This window comes from Felis catus, chromosome D1, assembly GCF_018350175.1.
Source record: "Felis catus isolate Fca126 chromosome D1, F.catus_Fca126_mat1.0, whole genome shotgun sequence".
Taxonomy (NCBI): Eukaryota; Metazoa; Chordata; class Mammalia; order Carnivora; family Felidae; genus Felis; species Felis catus.
In genome coordinates, this window is record NC_058377.1 from 63999359 (window position 1) to 64026657 (window position 27299).

Below are 27299 nucleotides of genomic sequence, written 5' to 3' on the forward strand. Positions count from 1 at the left end.
GCATAGCTACAATTTTAATAGTTCATGTCAACAGTTCTGAAGTGGTTTTACTGATTTACACTCCAACTCTATTTGCTGAATTTCCTATAAAGTTTTTGCTGTTGGGGTGCCTGGGTGGTTCAATTGGTTAAGCACGGGACTTGATTTTGGCTCAGGTCATGATCTCACAATCATGAGACTGAGCCCCGTGTCTGGCTCTGCACTTGGCGTGAAGCCTGCTTGAGATTCTCTCTCTCCCTCTCTCTCTGCCCCTCTCCCGCTTGCATTCTCACTCTCTTTTTTGTTTGTTTTTTCATTTGCCATTTGTATTTGAATTCTTATGGACAAGAGGTTTTAACTTCAACATAGTTAACTATATCTCCTAATATTCATGCTGGTTCTCAATCATTTCCCTTACTGTGCCCAAGCTGGTAAGTCCCCCTTCTCCTAAGCTATAATGAATATTCTCTGCTATTTTTCCTCCTCTGGTCTGAAGTATTAATGGCTTACTGATTTACTCTAGATTAATTCTGTGAGGATGCTAATTAACCTTTTCTGAATGGTTTATCAGTTGTCCTAATAATCTGCACTGGAATGCTTCCCTTTTCAATTACAGTATTCCTTCTATTATACATTAAAATCTTTTGAGATTGTCTTTTCCTGAGTTATCTACTCTGCTTCTTTGATTTGTTTATTATGGTAGCATCCTAGAGAAGGACTGATTGAGTTACATACTCAGCAGTAGAGGGTAAGGCTTTGGAAATGGTTTCAGCTGGGGGCAGTTTGCTGCCCTGAGGACCTTTGGCAATGTCTGAAGACACTTTGTCACAACTATGGGAGATTGAAGGTTCTAATAACATCTAGAGTCCTGCAGTGCTGCTAAACATTATATAGTGCACCTAAGTGTCACTCAGTGAAGAATTATCTAGCCAACAATGTTAGTAGTGGTGAGATTGAGAAACTCCATTCCTCATGGCGATTCCATAAGGGCAACCAAGAAAGAAAATCAGGCAAGAGTATATGAAAAGGGTGGGAATATCCTATTTTCTAGATGAAGTGTCACTTCCCCCAGACCTTCTCATCTCTACCCTTTCTAGAAAAGAATCCCTCCTTCCTTTGTGTTCTAGAGTCCTATAAGAGCTCAGAAGATTGCCACTGCATATTTAGAGGTTCCTCTTCCTGTAGCCCAGTGTTCACAGGATCCAGTATCACAGAATATGGCCACACAGATTGCATTTAACCCTGAATCCCCCATGCCTAGAAAAATAGAGTGAAATTAAAAGGAAGGGGTACCTAGTAGAGGAGAATGACCTTTGTAGTTTGATTGGCTACTTGTCAACTCTTTAACCTGGGCAAGTTTCTTAATTTCTGAATCCTTGATTCTATAAAATGTGGATAAAAGCCAAACCTTCAGGACTATTTTTAAGAGTAAAGAAAATTTCCATAACCTATACGCTATAGATTCTTAATAAATGTCATTGTTGGGGCGCCTGGGCGGCGCAGTCAGTTAAGCGTCCGACTTCAGCCAGGTCACGATCTCGCGGTCTGTGAGTTCGAGCCCCGTGTCAGGCTCTGGGCTGATGGCTCGGAGCCTGGAGCCTGTTTCCGATTCTGTGTCTCCCTCTCTCTCTGCCCCTCCCCCGTTCATGCTCTGTCTCTCTCTGTCCCAAAATAAATAAAAAATGTTGAAAAAAAAATTAAAAAAAAAATGTCATTGTTAACATGTGAGGAATGAATATTTTGAACAACAGGCTTTAATTATAAAGAGCAAAAATTTATATCAATAAATTTGCAAATTGAAATCCTCTTAGACCATGGATTCCCATTTTAGTTCAGAACATGTTGGAATTTATGAATGCCTTCACACAAGAGGAGCAACGCCAGACAGCATCTGTTTTCCAAACAAAGGAAGACCACAAAACAAGGAAAAAGAACAATTCCTTCAAGAACAGCATAAAACCTTTGGGAAGGAGGCCAAAGTGTATGGTACTTTCTGTCAGAATTGCACATATCTTGTAGGAGTATAAATCCAATAGGATTCAGAACCATCTAGATCTTGGCTCACAGAGACACCTGGAAAGGCAAGAGGAAAAAAAGTATCAGATTGTGAAAGTTAAGGGGAAAGAGAATACCAAGAAGGTTTTTATTATATGTATGGCACCCTGTAAGTTAGGTGCACACAGTAACTTCTAATCTTTGCAGAGGTAGGTACTGTCATTTTTCTTCTAGACATGAAAGTTGAATCTGAAAATACCTGTTGGGTTTTGTAGCAAGATGGTAATTGGTAGGAGTTATCTCAGTGGAATTCTGGTGGCAAAAGTGAGATCGCAGTGGATTGAGGAGGAATGATAGGTAAAGTATAGAAGACTCTGAAGAAGCTTGAGCGTGAAGATGAAGGGGATGTGGAGTAAAGGGAACATTTGTGTAAGGCTAGACTTGGGCATGTTTAAATGTTAGTGAGAAGGGCTGAGAGGTCAGGGAGACGTTAAGACAGAAGATCACTAATGAATTAAGTCCTTTAACAATTAGAAGCTGATGAGGTTCAGATCACCGGTGGAGCCAAGAGCTCTACAAAAGGAGAAAGAGCCCCTTTGTTACAAAAAGAAAAAGATTGGCCCAGGCACAGTGAAATCTGGAAATTTCTAGGCAGGAACCTAGAGTGTGTTCTGTGCCTCATTTCCCCTCCCCTACCATAGCTTTTCTGTCTTGGAGAAATCTCATTTATCCCTTGAAGTTTCCTCAAATTTACTTTTTTTTTTTTCTTCTTTAAAAAAAATTATTGTTGGAAACTGTTTTGGTACCATCCTAATCTGTAAACTAGAATATTCTCTGCAGTGCAGACACACACACACACACACACACACACACACACACAAGGTGAGACCCTAAAACAGCTGATGGCTCCCTCATTACTGTAGGATAAAGTCCTGATTTACTCTTTTTTTTTTTAATTTTTTTCAACGTTTTTATTTTTTATTTTTGGGACAGAGAGACAGAGCATGAACGGGGGAGGGGCAGAGAGAGAGGGAGACACAGAATCAGAAACAGGCTCCAGGCTCTGAGCCATCAGCCCAGAGCCTGACGCGGGGCTCGAACTCACGGACCGCGAGATCATGACCTGGCTGAAGTCGGACGCTTAACCGACTGCGCCACCCAGGCGCCCCAAGTCCTGATTTACTATGTAATTTTGAGGTAATTCAATTTTTGCTTAAGAAGTAAAATCCCCTTCTCCATTTTCCCCCATCCTTCTTTTCCAGGCCCATTAGCAAGAATAGGGGTAGGTATTATGGAAGATGGGAAAGATCTAGGTTTTCTGAATTTCTAGGCAATTCTGTCTGTGCCACTTACTAGTTCTGACTCTCTAGCCAACTGCTGAAAAGGAGATAAGGCACTTGGAGACCTGGGTTAAGCGATTACCTGCAGGTGCCTGTGCTGAATAAAAAACTGAGTAAGGCTCTTAAGTGGCTGATAAATAAGAGGAAAACCGGGCTCAGAAGAGGAGGATTTGATAGTTTTTGAAGAGCTGTCCTAGTGGGAGTGAGAGCATGAAATTGCTCAGTTACCTGGAAGGTATTAGGAGAGACTGGGTTATAGGAGCCTGCGGTTTAAGTGTGAGTAGTCTTTGCTGATAAATGCCAGAGTGGAATATGGTCATGGGAGTTGAGGTATGGGAAATGAGAGAGCACTGTTTTGGGTGGGCTTTAACTTGGAACACACCCAGAGTATGTGTGGTGTTGGGGAGTGGGTGTGAACAGACCCTCATTGGCTGTGTATGGATGTGTGACCAGTGATAACATGACCAGAAGAGGGAGGTGGTGGCATATCTCAACTGTATGAGCTTCAGGAATAATGATACATTGCTGGGGTGCAATAACAGTGTTTCAGGGGCTGAGATCTATGTTGGGTGTTGGTGGGGGAGAGAAGGGATGAGGAGAGTTGCCAGTACTTAGTAGGAGCCTGTTCTGTGCCAGGTGATATATGAACTCTAACTCATTTAATCCATACCATGGTTCTCTGAGGGTGATTCTGATCTTCTCACTTTGCAGGAGAGTAAACTGAGGCTCAGAGAGATGAATTGCCTTTATTTATTTTTTTTAATTTATTAATTTTTGAGAGACAGCATATAAGCAGGGGAGGGGCAGAGGGGGAGGGAGACACAGAATCAGAAGCGGGCTCCAGGCTCTGAGCTGTCAGCACAGAGCCCGACATGGGGCTCGAACTCATGAACTAAGTGAGAGATCATGACCTGAGCTGAAATCAGACGCTTAACCGACTGAGCCACCCAGGTGCCCCTATTTCCTAACAGCTCATAAGTGGTAGGCCTGGGAGTAACTCTGGGAAGTGGAAGAAACATACAGTTGTCTGTGTTAAAGGCATGTTTTTATGACAGCAAATGTGTTCCAGGAGGCACTAGGTCAGTACTGAGCCTAATACACTGGGCTTCAACACATTTGTTGAATTTGTATTTTTATAGGGATTTTGTTTTTCTAATCTTTTCCATCAGTCCTGTTTATTCACATTCTTTTGTTTCCCCCACTGAAGCCTGAGTATTGATCCGTGGACAAGATGACAGATGGGTCATCGTCTTCCTTCTTTCCTGATTTTGGGCTGCTCTTGTATTTGGAGGAGCTAAACAAAGAGGAATTGAATAAATTCAAGTTACTTCTAAAGAATGAGACCATGGAATCTGGGTGCTGCCAGATACCCTGGGCTGAGGTGAAGAAGGCCAAGCGAGAGGACTTGGCTAATTTGATGAACAAATATTATCCGGGGGAACAAGCCTGGGATGTGGCTCTCAAAATCTTTGGCAAGATGAACCTGAAGGATCTGTGTGAGAGAGCAAGAGCAGAGATCAACTGTGAGTGATGCTGGGGACCTATCTGGGGGTGGGAGAAGGATGTGCTTCCTGAGGCCCATTGGGATGATTCTATGAAAGGGACTTGTGGATTGAACCATTGTTGGGTAATTTGAGAAACACTGAAGAGGCAGGAGCATTTTGAGTATTGTTACTCAGCCTGGCTCCTTAATTGGGGGTAATTCATCCATCTTGTACCAATTATGATGATTAAAGGAACTGAGTGATAATAATTGTCCCATCTGGTGTTCCTGTGCCTGAACTGCAGATAGTCCTAGGTTGCACTAAATTTTAAGTAATTTCAAATATGATTTAAAATCTTTGCTAACATAGGAGGAATGGGCAAAATTTTGTTAAGGGGCATAAGCCAAGCCAGTATTTCTGGTCATTCCTAAGTATGAAATATTGTAGACGTCAAAACTTCCTTACTCGTATGCTTTACAAGGCTTTACAGCTACAAAGTGTGTATTCATTATTTTGTAGGAACCTCACCATATCCCTGCGAGGTCAGTGTAGACCAGGCTTAGGCTAGACCACTTGCCCTAACTACAGGATGGAGGGCCTCGCAAGAGGTCCCTGCTACAGTGGTGCTGACACATCACTTCTCCCCCAGCTAAGCTGGTGGAGTCTGAGGCTCTGTTGGCTCTGCTTTTCTTAAGCCCAGATGTCCCAGAATTGGACCACTGAGGGCCATTCTGGCCCCTGTTATGGCTTGTCAGTAAAGCTCTCCTTGTTTTTGGTGAATCTCACAATCCTGTTGGAACCTGTTGCAGGGACAGCCCATTCCCTGGGACCAGAGGATGCCAGGACACAAGAGGAACAAGATGAGCAGGAGGCAGTGCAGGGTGAGCAGATGTTTGGGTTTTTGTTTTGTTGTCAGATTTGGGAGGAGGTTGAGTGTTTGAAATGTGATGAGGGGTTATGCCCCAGGAGACAGTTATTCACCTCTTCTTAACTTCTAATATACTACCTGTTGATGATTATTCAAAAAGAGTCAACAAAACTGGCTCTCTGGCTGAGGTCAAAATCTGGGCCGTGTTAATTCAGGGCCTCAGTGAGCACAGTATTTGGAAACGCCCAGTCAGAAGTTCACAGTCTGATGAAGAAAGGTATATTCGCGTCTCATTTACAAGTTAGAGAGTCCCTGAGTTTGGCAGGGACTATTTGGCTTATCATATCTACTTCCTTCCTTTAGAAATGATGCTGTAATTGAGTTCCAAGAGTGGTGACCAGCTAGTCCATATAGCATGTAGTTTCTAGAACCAGGTCTTCTTAGTCTTCGTTCAATACCATTTCCATCCCCCCTGCTTAGCTTTAAATTCCATGTAGTTGAATTCTAGTTCGTGTAAATGGAATTACAGTAGAAAGAAACTTGATCAAGTAAGAAATCATTCTTAACCCAGCTATGCTGCTTTTTGATGGGCCATGTTATTATTCTTTTTTTTTAATGTTTATTTGAGAGAGAGCAAGCAGGGGGACTGCAGAGGGAGGCAGAGAGAGAATCCCAAGCAGTCTCGATGCTGCCCAATGTGGGGTGCAAACCCACGAACCATGAGATCATGACCTGAGCCGAAACCAAGAATTGGACGTTTAACCAACTGAGCCACCCAGGTGCTCCTGAGCCACATTACTTCACTCAAGAAGTAATTGATACCTGCTTTATTCCAAGCACTAATAAATAAAAAATGCTTCCTGTGTTAAGTGATCTTGAAGATAACTTTTTGCTTTGAGCTTAATTTCTGATTCAGTGTAAGGAAGTTTATTCTTATGGTATTTATTACTGGCCATAAATTTAGGAAATTAGGATTCCTTCTCATAGAAATTAACTGTTAGAAAATTTGGAAGATAGATAAAAGTACCATGAAGAAAGTAAGTCATCCTCATAGGTGCACCTGGATGGCTCAGTCAGTTCAGTGTCCAACTTTGGCTCAGGGCATGATCTCGTGGTTTGTCTGTTTGAGCCCCACATTGGGCTCGCTGCTATCAGCACAGAGCCCTCTTTGGATCCTCTGTCCCCCTCTCTCTCTGCGCATCCCCCACTCACACTTTGTCTCTCAAAAATAAATAAACGTTAAAAATTAAGAACCAATCATCCTCATAATCCCAATTTTCTTTTAAGTGTTACTCTTTTTATGGTATAATATTTAGTAGAGTGTATCTGCCTTGCAATACCTACCTTCTTCTGGAGGAGATCTAAGCATAATCTAGTGGGACATGAATTGTGTTAGATGTTTGTACTGAATGCCCTGGTAGAATAAAGAAAAGAATTATTTACATTTAAAAATAATTGTAGCTTGTGAGATGTACTGTGAATGAAAATATAGCATGTCTTGAGAAAAATGAAAGAGAACTATTCTAGCATTGGGGTTCAGAGACAGCTTCTCTGAACAGTGACATTTAAGATCTAAAGAAGGAATTGGACTTAACTAGGTAAGGGTGAAACTATGTTTTCACTTTGCTTGGACACTTGGGAATATATTTTTAATTTTAATTCCAGTATAGTTAATGCACAGTGTTATAGTAGTTTCAGGCATGCAATATAGTAATTCAACAATTCTGTACATTACTCAAGTGCTCATCATGATAAGTATACTCTTAATCCCCATCACTTATTTCACCCATCCCCCCCACCCACCTCTCCTCTGGTAACCATCGGTTCTCTGTAGTTGAGAATCTAGTTTTTGGTTTGTCTCTTTGTTTTTTTTTTTTCTTTGTCCATTTATTTTGTTTCTTAAATTTCACATGAGTGAGATCATGTGATGTTTGTCTTTCTCTGACTTATTCTGCTTAGCATTATACTCTCTAGCTCCATCCATGTTGTTGCAGATGGCAAGATTTCATTCTTTTTTATGGCTGAGTAATATTCCATCATATGTATATACCACTTTTTATTTATCCATTTATCTATCAGTAAACACTTAGGCTGCTTCCATTTCTTAGCTCTTTTAAGTAATGCAATAAACATAGGGGTGCATATATCTTTTTGAATTGGTGTTTTCATATTCTTTGAGTAAATACCCAGTAGTGGGATTACTGGATTGTATAGTAGTTCTATTTTTAACTTTGTGAGGAATCTCCATACTGTTTTCCGTAATGGCTGTACCAGTTTGCATTCCCACTAACAGTGCACAAGGGTTCCTTTTTCTCCACATCTTCTCCAACACTTGTTGTTTCTATTGTTGTTGATTTTAGCCATTCTGACAGGTGTGAGGTGATATCTCATTATGGTTTTGATTTGTATTTCCCTGATGATGAGTGATGATGAAAATCTTGTGTCTGTTGGCCGTCTGGGTGTTTTCTTTAGAGAAATGTCTATTCACGTCTTTTGCCCATTTTTTAATTGGATTATTTGGGTTTTTTGGCATTGAGTTGTAGAAGTTCTTTAAAAAAATATTTATTGGGGTGCCTGGATGGCTCAGTCGGTTAAGCATCTAACTCTTGATCTTGGCTTAGGTCATAATCTCACGGTTTGTGAGTTTAAGCATCATGTCAGGCTCTGTGCTGATAGTGTGGAGCCTGCTTAGGATTCTGTCTCACCTTCTCTCTGCCTATCCCCTGCTTGTGCACACACACACACTCTCTCTCTCTCTCTCTCTCTCAAAATAAATAAATAAACTTAAATGTTTAAAAAGGAATCTCTGCACCTAACATGGGGCTTGAGCTTACAACCCCAAGACCAAGAGTCGCATGTTCTACCAACTGAGCCAGCCAAGCACCCCGGGTTGTAGAAGTTGTTTATATATTTTGAGTACTAACCCTTTATCAGATATATCATTTGCAAATATCTTCTCATTCAGTAGGTTGTCTTTTAGTTTTGTTGATTGTTTCCTTTGCTGTGCAGAAGATTTTTATTTTGCTGTGCAGCAAACCAATGGTTTGCTTTTGTTTCCCTTACCTAAGGAGACACATCTAGAAAAGGGAATATTTTTCTTTTCTTTAAATATTCTTCAGGCTATGTTTCAATGTTCATTATTCTTCATAGTTTACTAAAAGGCAGATTATTTCGATCTATAGATTCAGATATGTCTTCAGGTCTTCCCTGGCTATCACTGTTAATTGACCTGTGTTCTTTTTTCATCTGGATGATGACTGTGCTCTCCACATAAGGCATCTTTTTTTTCCTCTATAGAGGAAGAGTACAAAGAGAACATATTTCTCTTTTTTTGTTTTAAGCAGGCTCCATGCCCAATTTGGGGCTTGAATTCACAACCCCAGAATCAAGAGCTGGAAGCTCTACTGACTGAGGCAGCCAGATGCCCCAAAGAGAACACATTTTTAGAGCGAATCTAATTTTTACTTTCCACCATAAATTCATTCTTGTTTTGTCAGTTTCTTATGCATGTTTTTTTTTTTTTTACGTTTATTTATTTTTGGGACAGAGAGAGACAGAGCATGAGCGGGAGAGGGGCAGAGAGAGAGGGACACACAGAATCAGAAACAGGCTCCAGGCTCTGAGCCATCAGCCCAGAGCCCGACGCGGGGCTCGAACTCACGGACCGCGAGATCGTGACCTGGCTGAAGTCGGACGCTTAACCGACTGCGCCACCCAGGCGCCCCTCTTATGCATGTTTTAAATCTATAGCAACATGTTTTAGTTTTACTTATATTCTTACCTAAACCAGCTGCACTTTGATTTGAGTGCACATTATTGCTTGTTCTTGACTTCAAGTCCAGTGTTCTTGACGCTGCAATTGACAGAATTCGCTTTGATCATGTGTTACTGTGTTTTTTTTTTTCCTGCTCCATTCTCACTAACTTAGGTGATGGAACAGAATACAGAACCCAAGTAACAGAAAAATATTGTATCACGTGGGATAAAAAGTGTTTATTTGGAGAACCTGAAGATTTCCATCCTGGAGTTGCTCAGAAAGATCAAGAACTGTTGGAACATCTGTTTGACGTGGATGTGAAAACCGGTGAGCAGCCACAGACAGTGGTGCTCCAGGGGCCTGCTGGAGTTGGGAAAACAACCTTGGTGAGAAAAGCAGTGGTAGATTGGGCCCAGGGAAATCTCTACCAGCAGAGGTTTAACTATGTTTTTTATCTCAATGCAAGAGAAATCAACCAGTTGAGAGAACGAAGTTTTGTTCAAATGATATCAAAGGACTGGCCCAGCACAGAAGGCCCCATTGAAAGGATCATGTCCCAGCCCAGCAGTCTCCTTTTTATTATTGATAGTTTTGATGAGCTGAACTTTGCCTTTGAGGAACCTGAGTCTGTGCTGTGTGAGGACTGGACCCAGGTACACCCAGTGTCCTTCCTTCTCAGTAGTCTGCTGAGGAAAGTGATGCTCCCTGAGTCATCCTTATTGGTGACAACAAGACTCACAGCTTGTAAGAAACTGAAGCCTCTGTTGAAGAATCCGCATTCTGTAGAGCTGCTAGGTATGTCTAAGGGTGCAAGAGAGGAGTATATTTACCAATGTTTTGAAGACCGGAAGAGAGCTTTGCAAGTATTCAATTCACTAAGAAGCAATGAGATGGTTTTTAGCATGTGTAAAGTCCCCCTAGTGTGCTGGCTTCTTTGTACCTGTCTGGAGCAGCAAATGGAGAAGGGTGGTGACATCACGTTAACCTGCAAAACAACAACAGCTCTATTTATGTGCTATATCTCTAGCTTGTTCCCACCAGTAGATGGAAACAGTCCTAGTCTACCCAGCCAAACCCAACTGAGCAGCCTGTGCCACTTGGCTGCCAAAGGAGTGTGGACCATGACATCTGTATTTTACAGGGAGAATCTCAGAAAGCATGGCTTATCTAAATCGGATGTGTCAATTTTCCTGGACCTCAATATTCTTCAAAAGGACATGGAGTATGAAAATTGCTACATGTTCACCCACCTGCACGTTCAGGAGTTTCTTGCAGCTATGTTCTATACGTTGCAAGACAGCTGGGGAACCAAGAACTGTTCCTTTCAGTCTTTTGAAGACTTGAAGCTGTTGCTTGAAAGCAACAGTTATAAAGACCCCCATCTGACACAGATGAAATGCTTTTTGTTTGGCCTTTTGAATGAAGATCGAGTAAAACAATTGGAGAAAACTTTTAACTGTAAAATGTCACTAGAGATAAAATGGAAGATACTTCAGTGGCTGGAGACGATGGGGAACAGTGAAGATTTTCCAGCGCAGGTGGAATTTCTGGAGTTGTTTTTCTATCTGTATGAGACTCAAGATGAAGCTTATATAAGCCAGGCAATGAGCTATTTCCAAAATATTGTCATTAATATTTGTGGGAAAATCCATTTGCTTGTATCTTCATTCTGCCTTAAGCACTGCCAACGTTTACGGACCATGAAACTGTCGATAACCATGGTATTTGAGAAGATGTTAAACTCAAACCCCCTAGCTGAAATTTGGTAAGCATGGAAGTTCCCTGTCAGGGAGTGAGGGAAATAGATTTCATTGGTGGGAGGGGGGGAATTGTTGAGCTGAGGTCCCAGAGCCAGGATAACCCTTCAGGCTTGTCCTACCTTGAGGCAAGGAGGGGAAGCACTGAAACCCCTTATTGACCAGTCGTGGCTACTGGTGAGGAAAGGACAAAAATATGCCTGAAGTGGCTCTCTTGGCCTGAGGGCAATGCCAAGAAAGGGGCTTGGCTGAGAGCTATCACCTGTCAACACCCTTAACTAGAAATAATCTTCAGGTCACATCCTAGCACAAAATTGCATCCAGTATGGTACACGTTTGACTTTTAAAAAGAATGCCCTCCAGAAGAACAAGGGAATGGGAATTTCTTGCTGAAGCTCGTTTATATAGGGCATCTATCTGTTCCTCTATAAGCTGCTGACCTAGCTCACCTTCCCTGTAGCCTAGACATAGGTCAGTCTTTGCTTTGTAGTTCATGAAAGGTCTCAGCCCTTTAACACCTAACTGGAGAGAGTCCGATGTGGGTAAGAAATAGTAGGGGCTGAATGAGTATTTTGAAATAATGAGTCTTTAGAGTTTTATGCCTATTATTTTATCCTCTTCTCTTCCTTGAATTGCCTTTTCTGACTCCATCTATGCCTGGGGGAAGAATTCAACTATGGGATTAGCTCCAGATTTAACTAAACTTGAGGGCAAAGTATGTGGTATATAGTTATCTAGTGCATGGGAAATTTAATCTCTTACCCAGTTCGATGCTGGTCAAAGCATATCTCAGTTTATTTTTCAGATTACAAAACTTTGATTCAGAGAAGGTTGCCTGGATAGTAAGTGCACAATTGTCGGTTCAACACACATCAGATAATAGCTAGCATCTGCTTGACCATATGCTGACAGTCTTCTAAGTCCCAGCTCATTTAGTCTCTCAACAATCCTAGTAAAAGCCTACTAGTAAAAGCCCTGAGGTATCAAAAGGTATTAATTTGACTGAGGTCCTACATAGGATTGTGAGTCCTTGGTTTTCCAGCTTAACCCACACTGCCTTGTTGCCATTAGGTACAATCACAGAACCATCTCCCTTGTAAGGACATACATTTCATTTCTCCTTAGCTGTGAGAGAGAAAATTCTAGGCTCGGATGCCATGACCTTTACTGTTCTCGGGGTGTTGTAAGTAATCTCATTCAGTCTGTCTTCTCAATTCTGACTTAGTGGTTCTGTTTAAAGATGTGATTGAACCCAGGGCATTAGAATGTATTTTATCCCCAAGAGTAAACATTAAGAAGACATTCTGGCCATTATATTGCTAGTCCTCAGGCTACCTTCCCTTCATCTGTGTTCTAGTGTTATATAATACTAGAGTTGGCCTTGTTGCTAAAATAAGAGTCTGAGAAACCCAGTGTTCTAAGAGGCACATTATAGGTGGGTCAGTGTCTTCCACAACAAAACAATGTTGTAAATTTAATAGCATTGCTATCTGTCTTGTTCACCATTATATCCCATAACATTTCTTTTTTTTTAATATATATGTATATATATATGTATATATATATTTTTTGGACACAGAGCTGCACATGAGTGGGGGAGGGGCAGAAAGAGAGAAGGAGAGAGAGAATCCCAAGCAGGCTCTGCACTGTCAGCGCAGAACCTGAATCGGGGCCCAAACTCACAAACTGTGAGATTATGAACTGATCTGAAATCAAGTGTCATACTAAGCCACCCACACACCCCTTCCACAGCATTGCCACGTAGTAGGCACTTAAATGTTTGAATGAATGATGTATTACCTAGTTTTCTCAAATTTAAGACCTCAGGTGATAACAGAGGCCAGCACTCTGCAATGTTATTCAATCCAATTTTTAAGTAAGGTATGGGGAAACCAATATTTATTGGGTAGTGAAGGAGATCAGGATATGCCACCCTAAAATATGCCACTTTTCCATTAGAAGTATTCTGAGCTGAAAGCATTTGAGTTCCTGAAACTCCTTACCTGCCTACAAGCAGAGCCTCTAAAAAGAACTCGACTGTCATGAATCCTCTCCCTGCAAGCAATTTCTCTAATTTCTTCTTGGAGGCAAGTTGGCACCGCACCCAGGTGGATGTTGTCACAAACTATCCTGTCTCTTCTCTGTTCTCTTAAGGGTCCATTTATCTTTCCAACAAGTCCTTTGTTTTTCCACAAGTGCCTTTTCTCCCTCTGCCTTTCCCCCACTAAATTAGCTATATAAACCCAAATAATGCCTACATCTCTAAGTTACTCATCACTGAATTCCTCCCATGTAGGTCCACAATGCACATGCTAATACAATTTGTATGCTTTTCTCTTGTTTTTTTTTTTTTAATTTTTTTTTTCAACGTTTATTTATTTTTGGGACAGAGAGAGACAGAGCATGAACGGGGGAGGGGCAGAGAGAGAGGGAGACACAGAATCGGAAACAGGCTCCAGGCTCCGAGCCATCAGCCCAGAGCCTGACGCGGGGCTCGAACTCCCAGACCGCGAGATCGTGACCTGGCTGAAGTCGGACGCTCAACCGACTGCGCCACCCAGGCGCCCCTGCTTTTCTCTTGTTAATCTGTCTTTTGCCCATCCAATTTAGAGGGCCCCAGCGAGAAGCTAGGAGGCCACAGGGAAAAAGATGCTTTTTTTCCCTCTCCTATAGCAGCTATTTGTATAAGGCAACATGCTTGACTTTTATGTATTTTAATAAAAATAAAACAGCTACCGATTGTTAGCATTTACAATGGGAAACATTTGTTAAGTATTTTGTATAGATTCTTACTGAATCTTCACAGTAATCCTAAGAAATAGATACTATTATCTTCATTGTTTAAGATGAAGAAACTGAGGCTCGCCTAGGCTAGTGATGTTGCCAGATCAGCCAGTTTAGTGAAAGGCAGAGTTGGGACTCAGGACTGTTTTGTTGTAGAGCTTTTGCTTATAATCATAAGGATGTCCTCTGCTTTATTCCTTACTAACCTTTGTTTATAATGAGTTTGTCAATAGTATGCCTATTAGTTAAATTATACAACAGTTACAAATTTACAGAGTGCCTTTGTGTATGTACTAAATTTGACTATTAAATCCCCACAGTCCTGTGAAGGGAGATAGAATTTCCATTTCATACATGAAGAGAGCTCAGAGCTCCTAGAACTGATGTGACTTACCTAAAGTGATGTAGCTAGTCAACGGGAGAACTGGAGCTCAAAACCCGGGCTTCTTAGTCTCCACCCTGTCCCCAGATGTCTCCCTATTACTCCTATTCTTACTCTTTGTAGTCTTATTCTTCTTCTTGATACTGGCTCTTTGGGTATTTGAAGACCTCCGGATTGTCCTTCCTAAGTCTCTTCCTCCAAAGTGAAGTCTCTAGTGTAGTTTTGTGTGTTGAAGAAATATGTTGAGGGGGTGAGAGAGTTACTAGGCAAACAAAGCCTTTGGGGTGCCAAGAGGAAGATTTTCGGGTGGACTGTGCCCACAACAGACCTGCACTGATGTACTCACCATTTCCGGGGTATACTTCCTTTCACCCAACACCATCTTCTGACAGGTGCCCTGGTTGAAACAGATAAATCCATCTTTTCTTTTTCTCAATTATCTAGGCGAAGGGATGGTGGTCATATTACTCATTGCTGGCAAGATCTCTGTTCAGTGCTTCATACAAATGAACACTTGAGAGAATTGGACCTGTGTCATAGCAACCTCAATGAATTAGCCATGAAGACTTTTTATCAGGAACTGAGGCATCCAAGCTGTAAACTACAAAAGCTATTGTAAGTTTGGCATCAGAAAGTCTAATGGAGTTATTCCACCTTCTTTCTTTGTCCCATTGGCTACTACTTATTAGGGGATCCAATAGTAAACAAATATTTAAAATCCACAGTGTAAACTACTTTAAGAACACCACCAGTGGAAACCTCTGGGGATGTGGAAGCATAACTAACTTGTTCTGGGAGTGTAGCAGCTATTGACATGTGTTTTTTGAGGCCCGATAAGGAATTTTGTACGTGAGGAAGGACACAGAGCTAAGGCATTCTAGGCAGCTCAATAGCATTTTCAAAGATAGGTTCTGGAGTACACTACTTTTCTTTTTAATTTCTTTCTCTTGAGGAATAATTTACATTTAATAAAAGGCACAGATAGTAAGTGTCTAGTAAGCTTGATGATTGCATATATCTATGTAACCAATACCCAAAACAAGCTAGAGAATAATTCCATCACCTCTGGAAGTTTCCTTCTACCCCCTTCTATTAGTTTTCTTACCCTATCCAGTCTCAAAGGCAACCACTTTCTAAATTTATAACTATAGATTAGCTTTGTTCTTGTAAATAGTTTTGATTGCTTCATGTAGTATGTACGTGTATGTATGTGTCTGTATTCTTCTGCTCAACAAAATGTTTTAAAAATTTACCTATGTAGTTGTATGTTTTAGTAGCCTGTTTCTTCTTATTGCTGATGTGAGTATTCCATTGTTTGACCTACTGCAGCTCATTTATTCTCTTTTGAATAGACTCCTGTGTTGTTTCCAGTTTTTGGCTATAATGAATAAGGCTGCTATGACTATTCTTGCACGAATTTTGTATGTGTGTGATCTATGTTCTCATCTCTTGGGCTAATATTTAGGAATGGAACTGCCAGTTTACAGATGGATGTTTAACCTGTTAATAAATTGCCAGCCAGCCCTTTAGAGTGGTTGTGCCATTTTGTAGTCCTACTGACAGTATATGAAAGTTCCGGCTGCTCCTCATCCTGGCCAACATTTGCTACTTTATTATATCCTAATTTGATTCTACAGACCCTATCATTTTTTTACATTTGCTGGTTTACATGGCTTTCTCCCTTTTGTCTACTGGCTCTACTAAGAGCTGGAACTGATGCTATTTAGTACTGTATTCAATGCCCATCCATGTGCTCAAGGCCTAATTGGTGCTCAGTAATATGTATTGAATAGTGAACAAACGATTAGCACTGGAGATTGATGTTCTTTTTTTAGGGGAGGGGGACAGGCTTCTCCCTAAATATTTCCCTTGGAATCTCCATGTTTTCAGTGAGATCTGACCTTAGATTTAAAGTACCAGATTTGGTCTGGTTTTGCACCATAGATGGGGTAGTCAACTGCATAGATGCCATGATTAAGGGGTTCCTGGAAATCCTTTTCATTCACCCCCAGGCATCTCCCCTACATTTTCCTTTTACTGAAAGTCACCAATCTAAAGCCCTGAAATTGCTACTGCCTTCTCTGGGGTTAAATGGCTCCCCCTCTTTTACAGTGCAAGGGTCCCTTAGGGGGTGACACCATGAAAGTAGCTCTTAGTCTTTCTCACCTCAATGTGGTCTTACTTCCTCAAATCCTTTTTCCTTAACACATGAAATTGTACTTCCAATTTATATTTAGTGAGTGCATTAGGCACTTTTACTGGATGATGATGGTTAATGCTGTAAACAGGTGAAAGTTTTATTTTCCTGTGCTTGGCTAGAAGGGGGGTGAGGGTGAAGGTTAGGTGGTGGATGAAAGGGAGGAGAGGTGATGTTACACAGGGATGTTTTGAACAGTTAGTGAGCAGTGTAAGCATATTAGGCATTTGGGACTACCAGAGGCACTTACAGAAGAATCAGATATAGCTAACAGTGACTGAATAGCAGATAATAGCTAGGAAGAAAAAGGGGCATATTTAACTTCCTCCCATATTTAGCTTTGGGCTGTCTCTGTACACTTAAAGTCCACAAGATGACAGCGTCTTTTGCAGTGATATGTTTTGTTAATGTTGCACATCAAACAGTTGATATTAATTATGAACTGACCTGGGGTTATTTAAAGGATTAAATGTGAATTAATGCTGTAATGAAGTATTTGGAATATTCCCCATTATTTCTGGTAGTCATTCCTAGGATTAAGAGTTCAAAACCTCCTCTTCTGCTTTTCCTGATGTTATTACCTTCTTTTCCTTCAAGGTCAAAAAAAAGTTGAGGATATCAGTTGTCAGGATGTAATGGCTATCTAAGTAGTAACCCAATTATTTTTCTAAGCAACATCCTGAAACTCAGATTTCTGAGAAATCGTGAAATCTGAGAAATCCACAGTAAAATAAGAAACGGCAGGAATATTTAGTTATCTAAGAGTTGGTTTTGAAAAGAAAGTGAGTGCTATAACCAGGATACGAATAATTTTGTAATTCCCCCCTGCCTATTTTTATTCTGAAGGATGAGATTTCTTTCTTTCCCTGATGGTTGTCGGGATATTGCTAGTTCCTTGACTCACAACCAGAATCTGATGCATCTCGACCTGAAAGGGAGTGATGTAGGGGACAATGGAGTAAAGTCCTTGTGTGAAGCCTTGAAAAACCCAGAGTGTAAACTACAGAATCTGAGGTAAGTTGTGAGGGGTTTTTTTGTTATAACTGAGACTTTTGTCTGTCCAAACAGACTTTACAGCCTGGATTTACTATTCATAGGGCCAGCTTAAATCTATTTTCATGGTATAGAATGGCAGGAATCCCCAGATTCAGGGTGATTTTCTCCTGACAGGACTTTTAATTGCTTCCATCCCCCCCACTAAAGACCCCTCATTGTATGGTTCCATGTCAACATTTCCTAAATTAAAAAAAAAAAAACCAGACCCAGAATTTAAAATTATTTATATTTAAGTGCAGCCATATGTGTATTTATTGTATCTTTGAACACTTCCAGAAAAGAATGTACTAATGCTAACTGGGGCCAGTGTTAAGCAGGCTCAGTTTTACTTAAGTTTTGATAACAAATCACCCTCCCCTTATAATTGCAACTCGGTGACCAGTACAGAAAGCTGAGGAAGAAGAGCACAGTGACTGTCAACTGTCAAGGTGTTTGTTCATTCTCACACACTGTGGATCCTAGTGCTGGGTCTGATTTTCTCTGAAAGTGAGAGGGTTGGCAATCCTACTAGGTCCCCACATTTGTGTGACTGGTTTCAAGGGAGATATTATTTTCCAGTGAAGGGTTTTTAATTCAGTTTTTGACAAAATAAAACCAAACCAGAGCAAAATAAAAAATCATTGCAATAAATTTTACCTTAGAAGTTTTTATCCCTGGACTCATTTGAGGGGTGGGGTGGGGTGGGGAAATAAGGCAGAACCTTGATGCATGAAAGGCCAGGATAGGTCTGTATTTGTTAGAAGCAAATTATAATCTATATGTAGAAATCACAAGTAAAATGTGGAACAAGACCTTCTTTTTGACCATAGGCAGGTGAATTATATTAACATTGGGAATTCTTAAGTCTCCCCAGTTTTTGTAGGATGAAATTTACTTGTAGCATATCCAGAAAGTTGTTGGATGCTTCTTGAACATGGGTTGAGTTCAATTGTCGGCAGGCCAGGTAGGGGGGTATTAGTATTACCATCTGTGAAGTAGTTTTAGGCATGGTGAGGAATTTTCAGTAACCTGCAGCTTCTAGTATGGAACCCAAGTGAGAAGTAGGTCATTGGTTCTTCTGTCTACAAGTGAAACATGTTAGTAGCAAAAAGCTGTTAAATGGAAGGAAAGATGTTTTCTTACAGTGGGAGCCATGGGTCCAAGACAAAAATGCCTTGGCACTTGACAGAGCAGCAGGACTGGGGTAAGATCTTTTTCATCAGCTGAGATTTGAACAATGTTTTCCACTGATAAGCCTTAAGGTAGACCCAGTTACTAGGCTTTCAAATAGGAAACCATCTGTCTGTGTCAACTAGTGGGGCTCCTTATATCAGTAAATAAAATGTTTTGGTGGCAGAAGTCAACAGAGCTTTGTAATAATTGAGCACTGCCTTACGTAGGATTGGATGCTCTCCCATAGTGGGTAACTCCTGGAAGTAATCGATAGTCTTATAGACTTTGTATTAACGCTCTGGAGAAAGTTTCAATTTTACGTTTACTTTAGACCTCATGTCCTAACAGCTGTGGACAGTTGACTGGCTATGGTAGTCTGGTTTAAGCATAGTTCATGCTGAGCTTAACATTGTCAAATTGCATTTTGCTGTTTTACTATTCCCACTGATTCTAGTTGATGTGAGCAGTGAAAGCATTGATAAATCAGTTGACCTCTGCCAGGCTGCCTCACAGAAGATCCCCAATTACTGTAGGAACTTTGCAAATATAAAGTATTTAAGAAAACTTTAAATTACTGAGAGACTCCTGTCAGCCCTTATACGTGAGCGTACTGGTGGAAAGGTACATACAATCACTAATTTCATGTGAAGATTTCACTCTACTGTGTACTAAAGCTTCCCCTCCAGAAGGGGGAGAAGTATCTACTCTCCTTGTCCTGATAATTTTTTCCACATTGTGGGCCTGATGATAGGGTAGTTCTTAAAGTATGTTGAGCAAATAAGGGGAAAAACAAAAACCTTGGGCAAACTAATAATGCCTCATTGTGCCCAGAATCCTTTCTTATTTTGCCTGTGCTCTGCAATTGGGGGTTAATAGCAAGGTGAGGGAGCAGTTGATTCCACCAAACAGCCACATGAAGAGTACCAAAACAGTATTAATGTAAAACACTCCCTACATCTTCAAAGATTTTGAATTAGAGAATATTCCAGAAGGGTACCATCTAAAACAGTTGCAAGAACAAACTGATTAGTTGATCAAGATAAGAGGAAGATGGGGCACCCAGGTGGCTCAGTCAGTCAAGCGTGTGACTCTTGACTTCAGCTCAGGTCAAGTTTGTGAGTATGAGCCCCACATCAGGATTGGGATTCTGTCTCCCGCTCTCTGTCCCTCCCCTGCTTGTTCTCTCTCTCTCTCAAATTAAAAAACAACAACAACAACAACAAAGAACTTTAAAACAAAACAGATAAGAGGAAGGTGCCTGGGAATAACAACCACAGCCTTGACTGTATTATTAACTAGAATAAAATAGTTTATAAGATGTAGATAGCATATGGACCAGTGGAAAATTTTTGCTTTTCCAGGAGTTTAGAATCGTTCTAGTGTATTATAATTGTTGACAACCATAAAGAGTTCAAAAGTATAATGGGTCCTCATAAATATGAAAAGACTTTGGAAAAGTGAGAGTGTATATACTTTGAAATCAGAATTTCTGCCACCTGCACAGATGACCCAGCAGGCAGAGACTTGAGTTGGAAACTGAACTACTAGTCCTGTTTTCTCTATTACAAAAACGTGTTTTAGTCATTAACTTTCATAAACCCTGATATATATCCACAGCCTCATAATCATCCCAAACAAGTGCTTTTTTTTTTAAGTTTATTTTTGAGAGAGAGCATGCTGAAGGGGCAGAGAGAGAATCACAAGCAGGCTCTGCACCATCAGCACAGAGACTGATGCAGGGCTCAAAGTCATGAACCATGAGATCATGACCTGGCCAAAATGGAGAGTTGGATGTTTAACTGAATGAGCTACCCGGGCACCCCCCAAACAGGGTTTTAAATGAAATGTAATTAAAGATTTAAGCCCTAAGTTCAAACATAAATAGGAATATAAGACAATAATTGATTTTGCCATCTTAATTTGAATAATATGAAGAATAAACTGTAACAAATTGGTAAGAAAGTAATTTATGTTCTTGTTTTGAAGTTTAGCATTTTTAGAAATTTTTAGATAAATAACTAATTTCTAAAATATTCTATTAATCTAAGTTTCCAAAATCAGTAAATTTGGAAACTATATTTAAGTCAACATTAAAGATAGTATAACCACTGCTAAGAATATTGCAACACAGTACACCTCAAAAGTTGATTCAAAAAGCATAATATTTGCAATATTGTCTGATTCCAAGATTTGTAAGATTCCAGTTTATAAATATGTTGGTCATTTATGCAACTCATTTTAAATATGTACTGAGATTTATATTTATATGCTTTTAAATATTAATATAAATAATATTTAACCTACAGGGGAAATGTGAGAGATTTAGAAAGTTCTTTAAGATTTTTTTTTTTTTTTTTTTGTTAGGGGCACCTGGGTGGCTCATTTGCTTAAGTGTCCGACTCTTGATTTCAGCTCAGGTCATGTACTCATGGTCCATGGGTTCGAGCCCCATATCCGGGCTCTGTACTGACAGCGTGGAGCCTGCTTCAGATTCTGTCTATCCTCTCTGTCCCACCCCTGTTTGTGCTATCTCAAAAATAAATAAATTAACTTAAAAAAATTAGTAAATAATAAAGACTTTTTTGTTAAAGAAATACAAAGCCATATGTGATCTTAAAATCTATGTTTGCATTTTTATTTCTCACTGTGGTAAATTCAGGAATGAGTCCCAAAACCATCTTTTAAGTTTCAAGTTACAGAACAAATTAAGTTAATCTAATGATTTAGCTTGATTTGTAATAGGTCCATGAAGCCTATCTTGTTCATCCAAAGACCTTCTCTTGCTGTGAACAATTTCTGCAACCATATCCCTTTAGAAACAACTCTTCTGCCGTTTCTCAATTTCTCATGCCTGTCAGAAAAATAGGGGTGCTTGGATGGCTCAGTTGGTTAAGCATCCAATCTTGATTTTTGGCTCAGGTCAGGTTTTTGGTTAGTGAGATGAAGCCCCGTTTGGGGCTCCATGCTTTCAGCGCAGAGATTGGGATATTGTCTTCTCCCTCTCTCTCTGCCCCTCCCCCGCTCAGACGGGGAGCTTGTGCACGTGCCTGCTCACTCTTAAAATAAATACAGTAAAAATAATAAGAATAATAATCTCGCATTCAAATAAAAAGTTACAAAATTCTCGGGCAACCTAGAGACCACATAGCAGACATTTTCACAAAAGAACATTCACAAAGCTGTTCTGAGGTCCTGGAGGGTTCATCCTCCAGGGCAGCAGACCCTTCTAACTGAGGAAGGGCCACTTTCTCTTGAGCAATGCCTCTTGAGTGGCAGTTTTCTAATCCTGTGCTGCCAGAAGCACAAAAGAGCTTATTCCACTGAGCCTCAGCTCCTAGAGAAAACTGGCATCATGCATCAGATAAAGTCCTACCCTGACTGTGTCTCACACCAGATGCTTATTCTTGACACGTGGATTCCTTCTGAGTGAGCTGCATCAAGGACCACCTAATGGACCTGTACCCAGTCACAGCTGGTCAGAGCCACAGACTGCAATCAATGAGAACAAAAACAATGAGAACAAATTTATAATTTGCTTGCTTTCTAAAATTTATATCCAAGCTGGTTAACATATATTGTAATGATTTTAGGAGTAGAATTTAGTGATTTATCACTTACATGTGACATCCAGTGCACATTACAAGTGCCCTCCTTAATGCCATCGCCCATTTAGCCCATCCCCCACCCAGCACCCCTCCAGCAACCCTCATTTTCTTTGTGCTTAAGAGTCTCTTATGGTTTGTCTCCCTTTCTGTTTTTATCTTATTTTTGCTTCCCTTCCCCTGTGTTCATCTGTTTCTTAAATCCTACATATAAGTGAAATCATATAATATTTGTCTTTCTCTGACTTATTTTGCTTAGCATAATGCACTCTAGTTCCATCCACGTTGTTGCAGATGGCAAGATTTCATTCTTTTTGATCACCAAGTAATACTCCATTGTATATACATACCACATCTTATTTATCCATTCATCAGTCAGTGGATATTTGGGCTCTTTCCATATTTTGGCTATTATTGATAGTGCTTCTATAAACATTGGGGTGCGGGTGCCCCTGTGAGTCAACTTTTTTGAATCCTTTGGATAAATACCTAGTAGTGCTATTACTGGATCATAGGGTAGTTCTATTTTTAATTTTTTGAGGAACATCCATGCTGTTTTCCAGAGTGGCTGCACCAGTTTACGTTCCCACCAGCAGTGCAAAAGAGTTTCTCCGCATCCTCACCAAATCTATTGTTGCCTGAGTTGTTAATGTTAACCATTCTGACTGGTATGAGGTAGTATCTCATTGTGGTTTTGATTTGTATTTCCCTGATGATGAGTGGTGTTAAGCATGTTTTCATGTGTCTGTTAGCTATCTAGACGTCTTCTTTGGAAAAGTGTCTATTCATGTCTTTTGCCCATTTCTTCACTGGATTATTTGTTTTTTGGGTGTGGAGTTTGATAAGTTCTTTATAGATTTTGGATACTAACCCTTTATCTGATACGGCGTTTGCAAATATCTTCTCCCATTCTGTTGGTTGCCTTTTAGTTTTGCTGATGGTTTCCTTTGCTGTGCAGAAACTTTTTATCTTGATAAGGTCCCAGTAGTTCGTTTTTGCTTTTGTTTACCTTGCCTCCAGAGACACATCAAGTAATAAGTTGCTGCAGCTGAAGTCAAAGAGGTTATTGCCTGTTTTCTCCTCTAGGATTTTGATGGCTTCCTATCTTATGTTTAGGTCTTTCATCCATTTTGGGTTTATTTTTGTGTACTGTGTAAGAAAGTGGTTCAGGTTCATTCTTCTGCATGTTGCTGTCCAGTTTTCCCGGTACCAATGGCTGAAGAGACTGCCTTTTTTTTCCATTGGATATTCTTTCCTGCTTTGTCAAAAATTAGCTGGCCATACATTTGTGGGTCCATTTCTGGATTCTCTGTTCTGTTCCATTGATAAAAGTATCTGTTTTTGTGCCAGTACCATACTGCCTTGATGACTACAGATCTGTAACAAATATTAAAAAGTATAATTTGCTTGGAAATTTTCAGTCAAGGGCCTCCTTGTAGGGGCACTATAGAGAGAGAGAGTTGGGTCAGTCCCCCACCAGAACCCAAATGCAAGTTAATGTGTCTCCTCTGTTTCACTGGGCCATATGTAGGGGTTAGCTTAGAGCCACCGTCGTCAGCTCAGCTTTTGATTGAATTACTGGTGATTGATGTTTTGTATTAACATAACTGAGACAAGACCTTCAAACTCTCAAAAACAAGAGACCAGAGTTACATTTTTTTTTTTTCGACGTTTATTTATTTTTGGGACAGAGAGAGACAGAGCATGAACGGGGGAGGGGCAGAGAGAGAGGGAGACACAGAATCTGAAACAGGCTCCAGGCTCTGAGCCATCAGCCCAGAGCCCGACGCGGGGCTCGAACTCACGGACCGTGAGATCGTGACCTGGCTGAAGTCGGAGGCTTAACCGACTGCGCCACCCAGGCGCCCCCAGAGTTACATTTTTTTTTATTTCCTTATGCATGTGAGAGAAGAGGAGAGCCTTGATGATCTTTCTGATTTGACACAATCTGTTCCATGTTTGTAACATTTAGAAATTCAGAAGTAGCAATTTGAATATTACAGGAGTGACACATTATTAAATAAGACACTTGGTCAAAATTATAGACTTACTAGAACTTAAGGGTTGTTTTCACAAGACACAGTAGCAATTTCTAAAGTCCACATGTCTTCTTATAAGACTTCTTTTTTACAATAAAATATTTTCAGACTTGTAATACCATCTGCTTTTCTTTGTAGCTATAAGGGAAAGAGGGAACATTTTCTTATGAGGCTGAGATTTCATTTGTCAGGAATTAGGAAGTCCATAGCTGAAATTCTCTTAGTGCTAAGGGAAAAGAAGAAAGCTTGAGAAGCTCAAACTTGTAATATGGAAAGGATAAGAGCGAAACAGATCATGAACAAAAGAATGTGAGCCGTGTAATATTTACATCCCCAGCTGAAAACCTTTTTTTAGTGTTTACCGTTTCTGTTCTTTGCTTCCTGAATGCATTACATTGTGTTTCATTTTTGATCTATGTGTATGTGTGTCTGGAAATTTGCAAGTAGGATATTGCTTGTTTTTATTGGATTATTATCACCCTTCAGGGTTTTTCCCTCCAAATGTGTTTGAATTACCAAATTTAAAAGGATTAAAGCATTTAAAATACCCTTATGTAAGGCATTGTATTTAATGTACCTCTGTCATACAATTTCCAGCATGTTAATTTAATCAGGATTATGGGGGCTACACATTTTACATTTTGAACTCTTTCAGAACTTTTCTGACTTTTTGTCATGGCGATGCACATGAATACAACAATTATTCAAATTTAATTTTATATACTTTTTATCAATGTGTATGTGTATTTTTTTTGTTAAACTTTCATTTCTTACTGTATAAAATCTTACATTTCATTCATTGCATTATTGGCCGTATAATTTTAAATTACCATTTTCATGAAATGTATATGAATGATATATTTTAAGACTTCATTTATATCCCTCAATTGCCCTCACAGATGATTAACTTCTTGTTTATTTATAAAGTTTATTTATTTTGAGAGAGAGAGAGAGAGCAGGGTAGGGGCAGAGAGAGCGAGAGAAAAAGAGAATCCCAAGCATGTTCCACGCTGTCAGTGCACAGCCCGATGTGGGGTGGAACTCACAAACCATGGGATCATGATCTGAGCCAAAATCAGACACTTAACCAACTGAGCCACCCTGGAATCCTGATGATTGACCTCTTACCTGGGTCTGAGGGCTCTATTTTCCTTCTTAGCACTTTGACTTTGGTACATTGCTCTGCAGCATTTGGTGTTCTAAAGTCTGAGGATAACCTGACCCTTGAACCCCTCACCTTCCTGCCCACCTTCCTGGTTCATACGTGTTAGTTTTCTCTCATTGGTGTTGTCCAGGTAGTTTTCCTTACTTTGGCATGAAAGTACCGTTTGATCTGCTAGCAACCTTTTTTTCTGCCCAGGAATTCTTTCTTTCAATTGGATTTTTAAAAATGGGTTTGTTTCTCTTGCTCTCTTTCTTCAAGAGCATCTCATAGTCATTGGTTGTAGCTCCTTTCCTATATAACTCTTACTTTTTGTCCCTTTAATCTTTTTTCATCCTTCCTCCTTGAGGAGTTTCTCACATATTTTCACTGCTTTTGTTCTTTATTGCTTCAAATATGGATTCCAGTTTTCTCCTGTTTTTAAACTCGTTGGACTCTTTATCTTAAACCCGCTCCCTTTCTCAGTGTTACTTCTTCTTAGGATGTGCTCTTGTTCAGAGAATGTGCACCTTATACATTTAAGATGTAAAGCAAGCTTTTCTAAACATTTTCTTCTGTTTCCCCATTTTCTGTTTTTCATACATGTACATATTTTCTGTCCTTTAGTTAAACTTTAACATTTTATCCACAGGCCCCATAATATTGGAATCTTCGTCTGCTGGAAGAGCTGGAACCCAGTGTATGATGCTTCCCTTGTTTCTCTAACTGCCTGCTTGGCTGTTGCTGTAATACCCTTTTGTATCACCCTGTTCAGCCGTAACAAATACCACAGACTGGGTGGTTTAAACAAAGGAAATTTATTTGTCACAGTTTTGGAGCCTGGAAGTTGAAGATCAGGGTGCCGGCAGGGTATGTTTCTGATGAGGCTTCGCTCCTAGGCTTGTAGAGAGCCGCCTTCTCCTGGTGCCTTCATGTGCCTCTTTCATGCATGTGCAGTCCTGGTACCTCTTCCCTTCTTATAAGGGCACCGGTCCTTTCGGATTCGGGGTCCCCTCTTAAGACCTCATGTAACCTTAATTACTTCCTTAAAGGCCTTGTCCCCAAATATAGTCACATTGCGGGCATGGGCTTCAACATCTGAATTTTGGGGAACACAGTTCAGTCCATAACACCTTTTCAGGGCAAGTTGAGGTTTCCAGCCTTAGGTGATCCACTGAGGTCTAATTCTGGATTGAGGAGGGAGCTTCTCTTGTTCTTACCTATATACACCCTTATTCTGATGAAGACAAACAATTCCTGAGGGACTGGGTTGATAAGTGCTTGATTCAAAGGAGTAACTAGAGTGACTCTCAAGTTCCCGGAACACTGGTGTCACCTTCCTCGTCTTAGGAAGAGCTGGTACCAGGCCCAGCCTTCTCCAAGCACAAGCTGTCTCTAAATAGGAGTCTCTACAAATATGGTCTCTTCATGTACTTCTTCCTTTCTTCTTTGGTTCTTCTTTTGCTTTATTTTTAGAGACTGTTTTATTTCTGATTTACTTTTTATTTAAAAAAATTTTTTTTTAATCTTTATTTATTTTTGAGAGACAGAGTGAGAGTGGGGGCAGGACAGAGAGAGACACTGAATCTGAAGCAGGCTCCAGGCTCCAAGCTGTCAGCACGGAACCTGACTCAGGACTTGAACTCATGAACTGTGAGATTATGACCTGAGCCGAAGTCAGAGTCTTAGCCAACTGAGCCACCCAGGTGCCCCTATTTCTGATTTACTCCTAGTTTTTACTCTTAAGGACTGGGTTCCTCAGAAAA

General features: G+C 40.3%; 1 protein-coding gene across 8 annotated transcripts in view; it reads left to right on the forward strand.

Moving 5' to 3' along the window:
* Positions 1 to 27299, forward strand: part of NLRP14 (NLR family pyrin domain containing 14) — a 286975-nt gene that overhangs the window by 3934 nt on the left and 255742 nt on the right. For 7 of the 8 annotated variants that reach the window (XM_045038890.1, XM_045038889.1, XM_045038888.1 and 4 more), the window contains exons 2-6: positions 4522 to 4837; positions 5608 to 5679; positions 9595 to 11188; positions 14791 to 14961; positions 17390 to 17557. In XM_045038890.1, coding sequence (XP_044894825.1) covers positions 4546 to 4837; positions 5608 to 5679; positions 9595 to 11188; positions 14791 to 14961; positions 17390 to 17557 — 2297 coding nt within the window. In that variant the 5' untranslated portion in view covers positions 4522 to 4545. Of the gene's footprint in view, positions 1 to 1810; positions 2184 to 4521; positions 4838 to 5607; positions 5680 to 9594; positions 11189 to 14790; positions 14962 to 17389; positions 17558 to 27299 lie in introns of all 8 variants that reach the window. The other variant, XM_045038886.1, reaches the window with a different exon arrangement.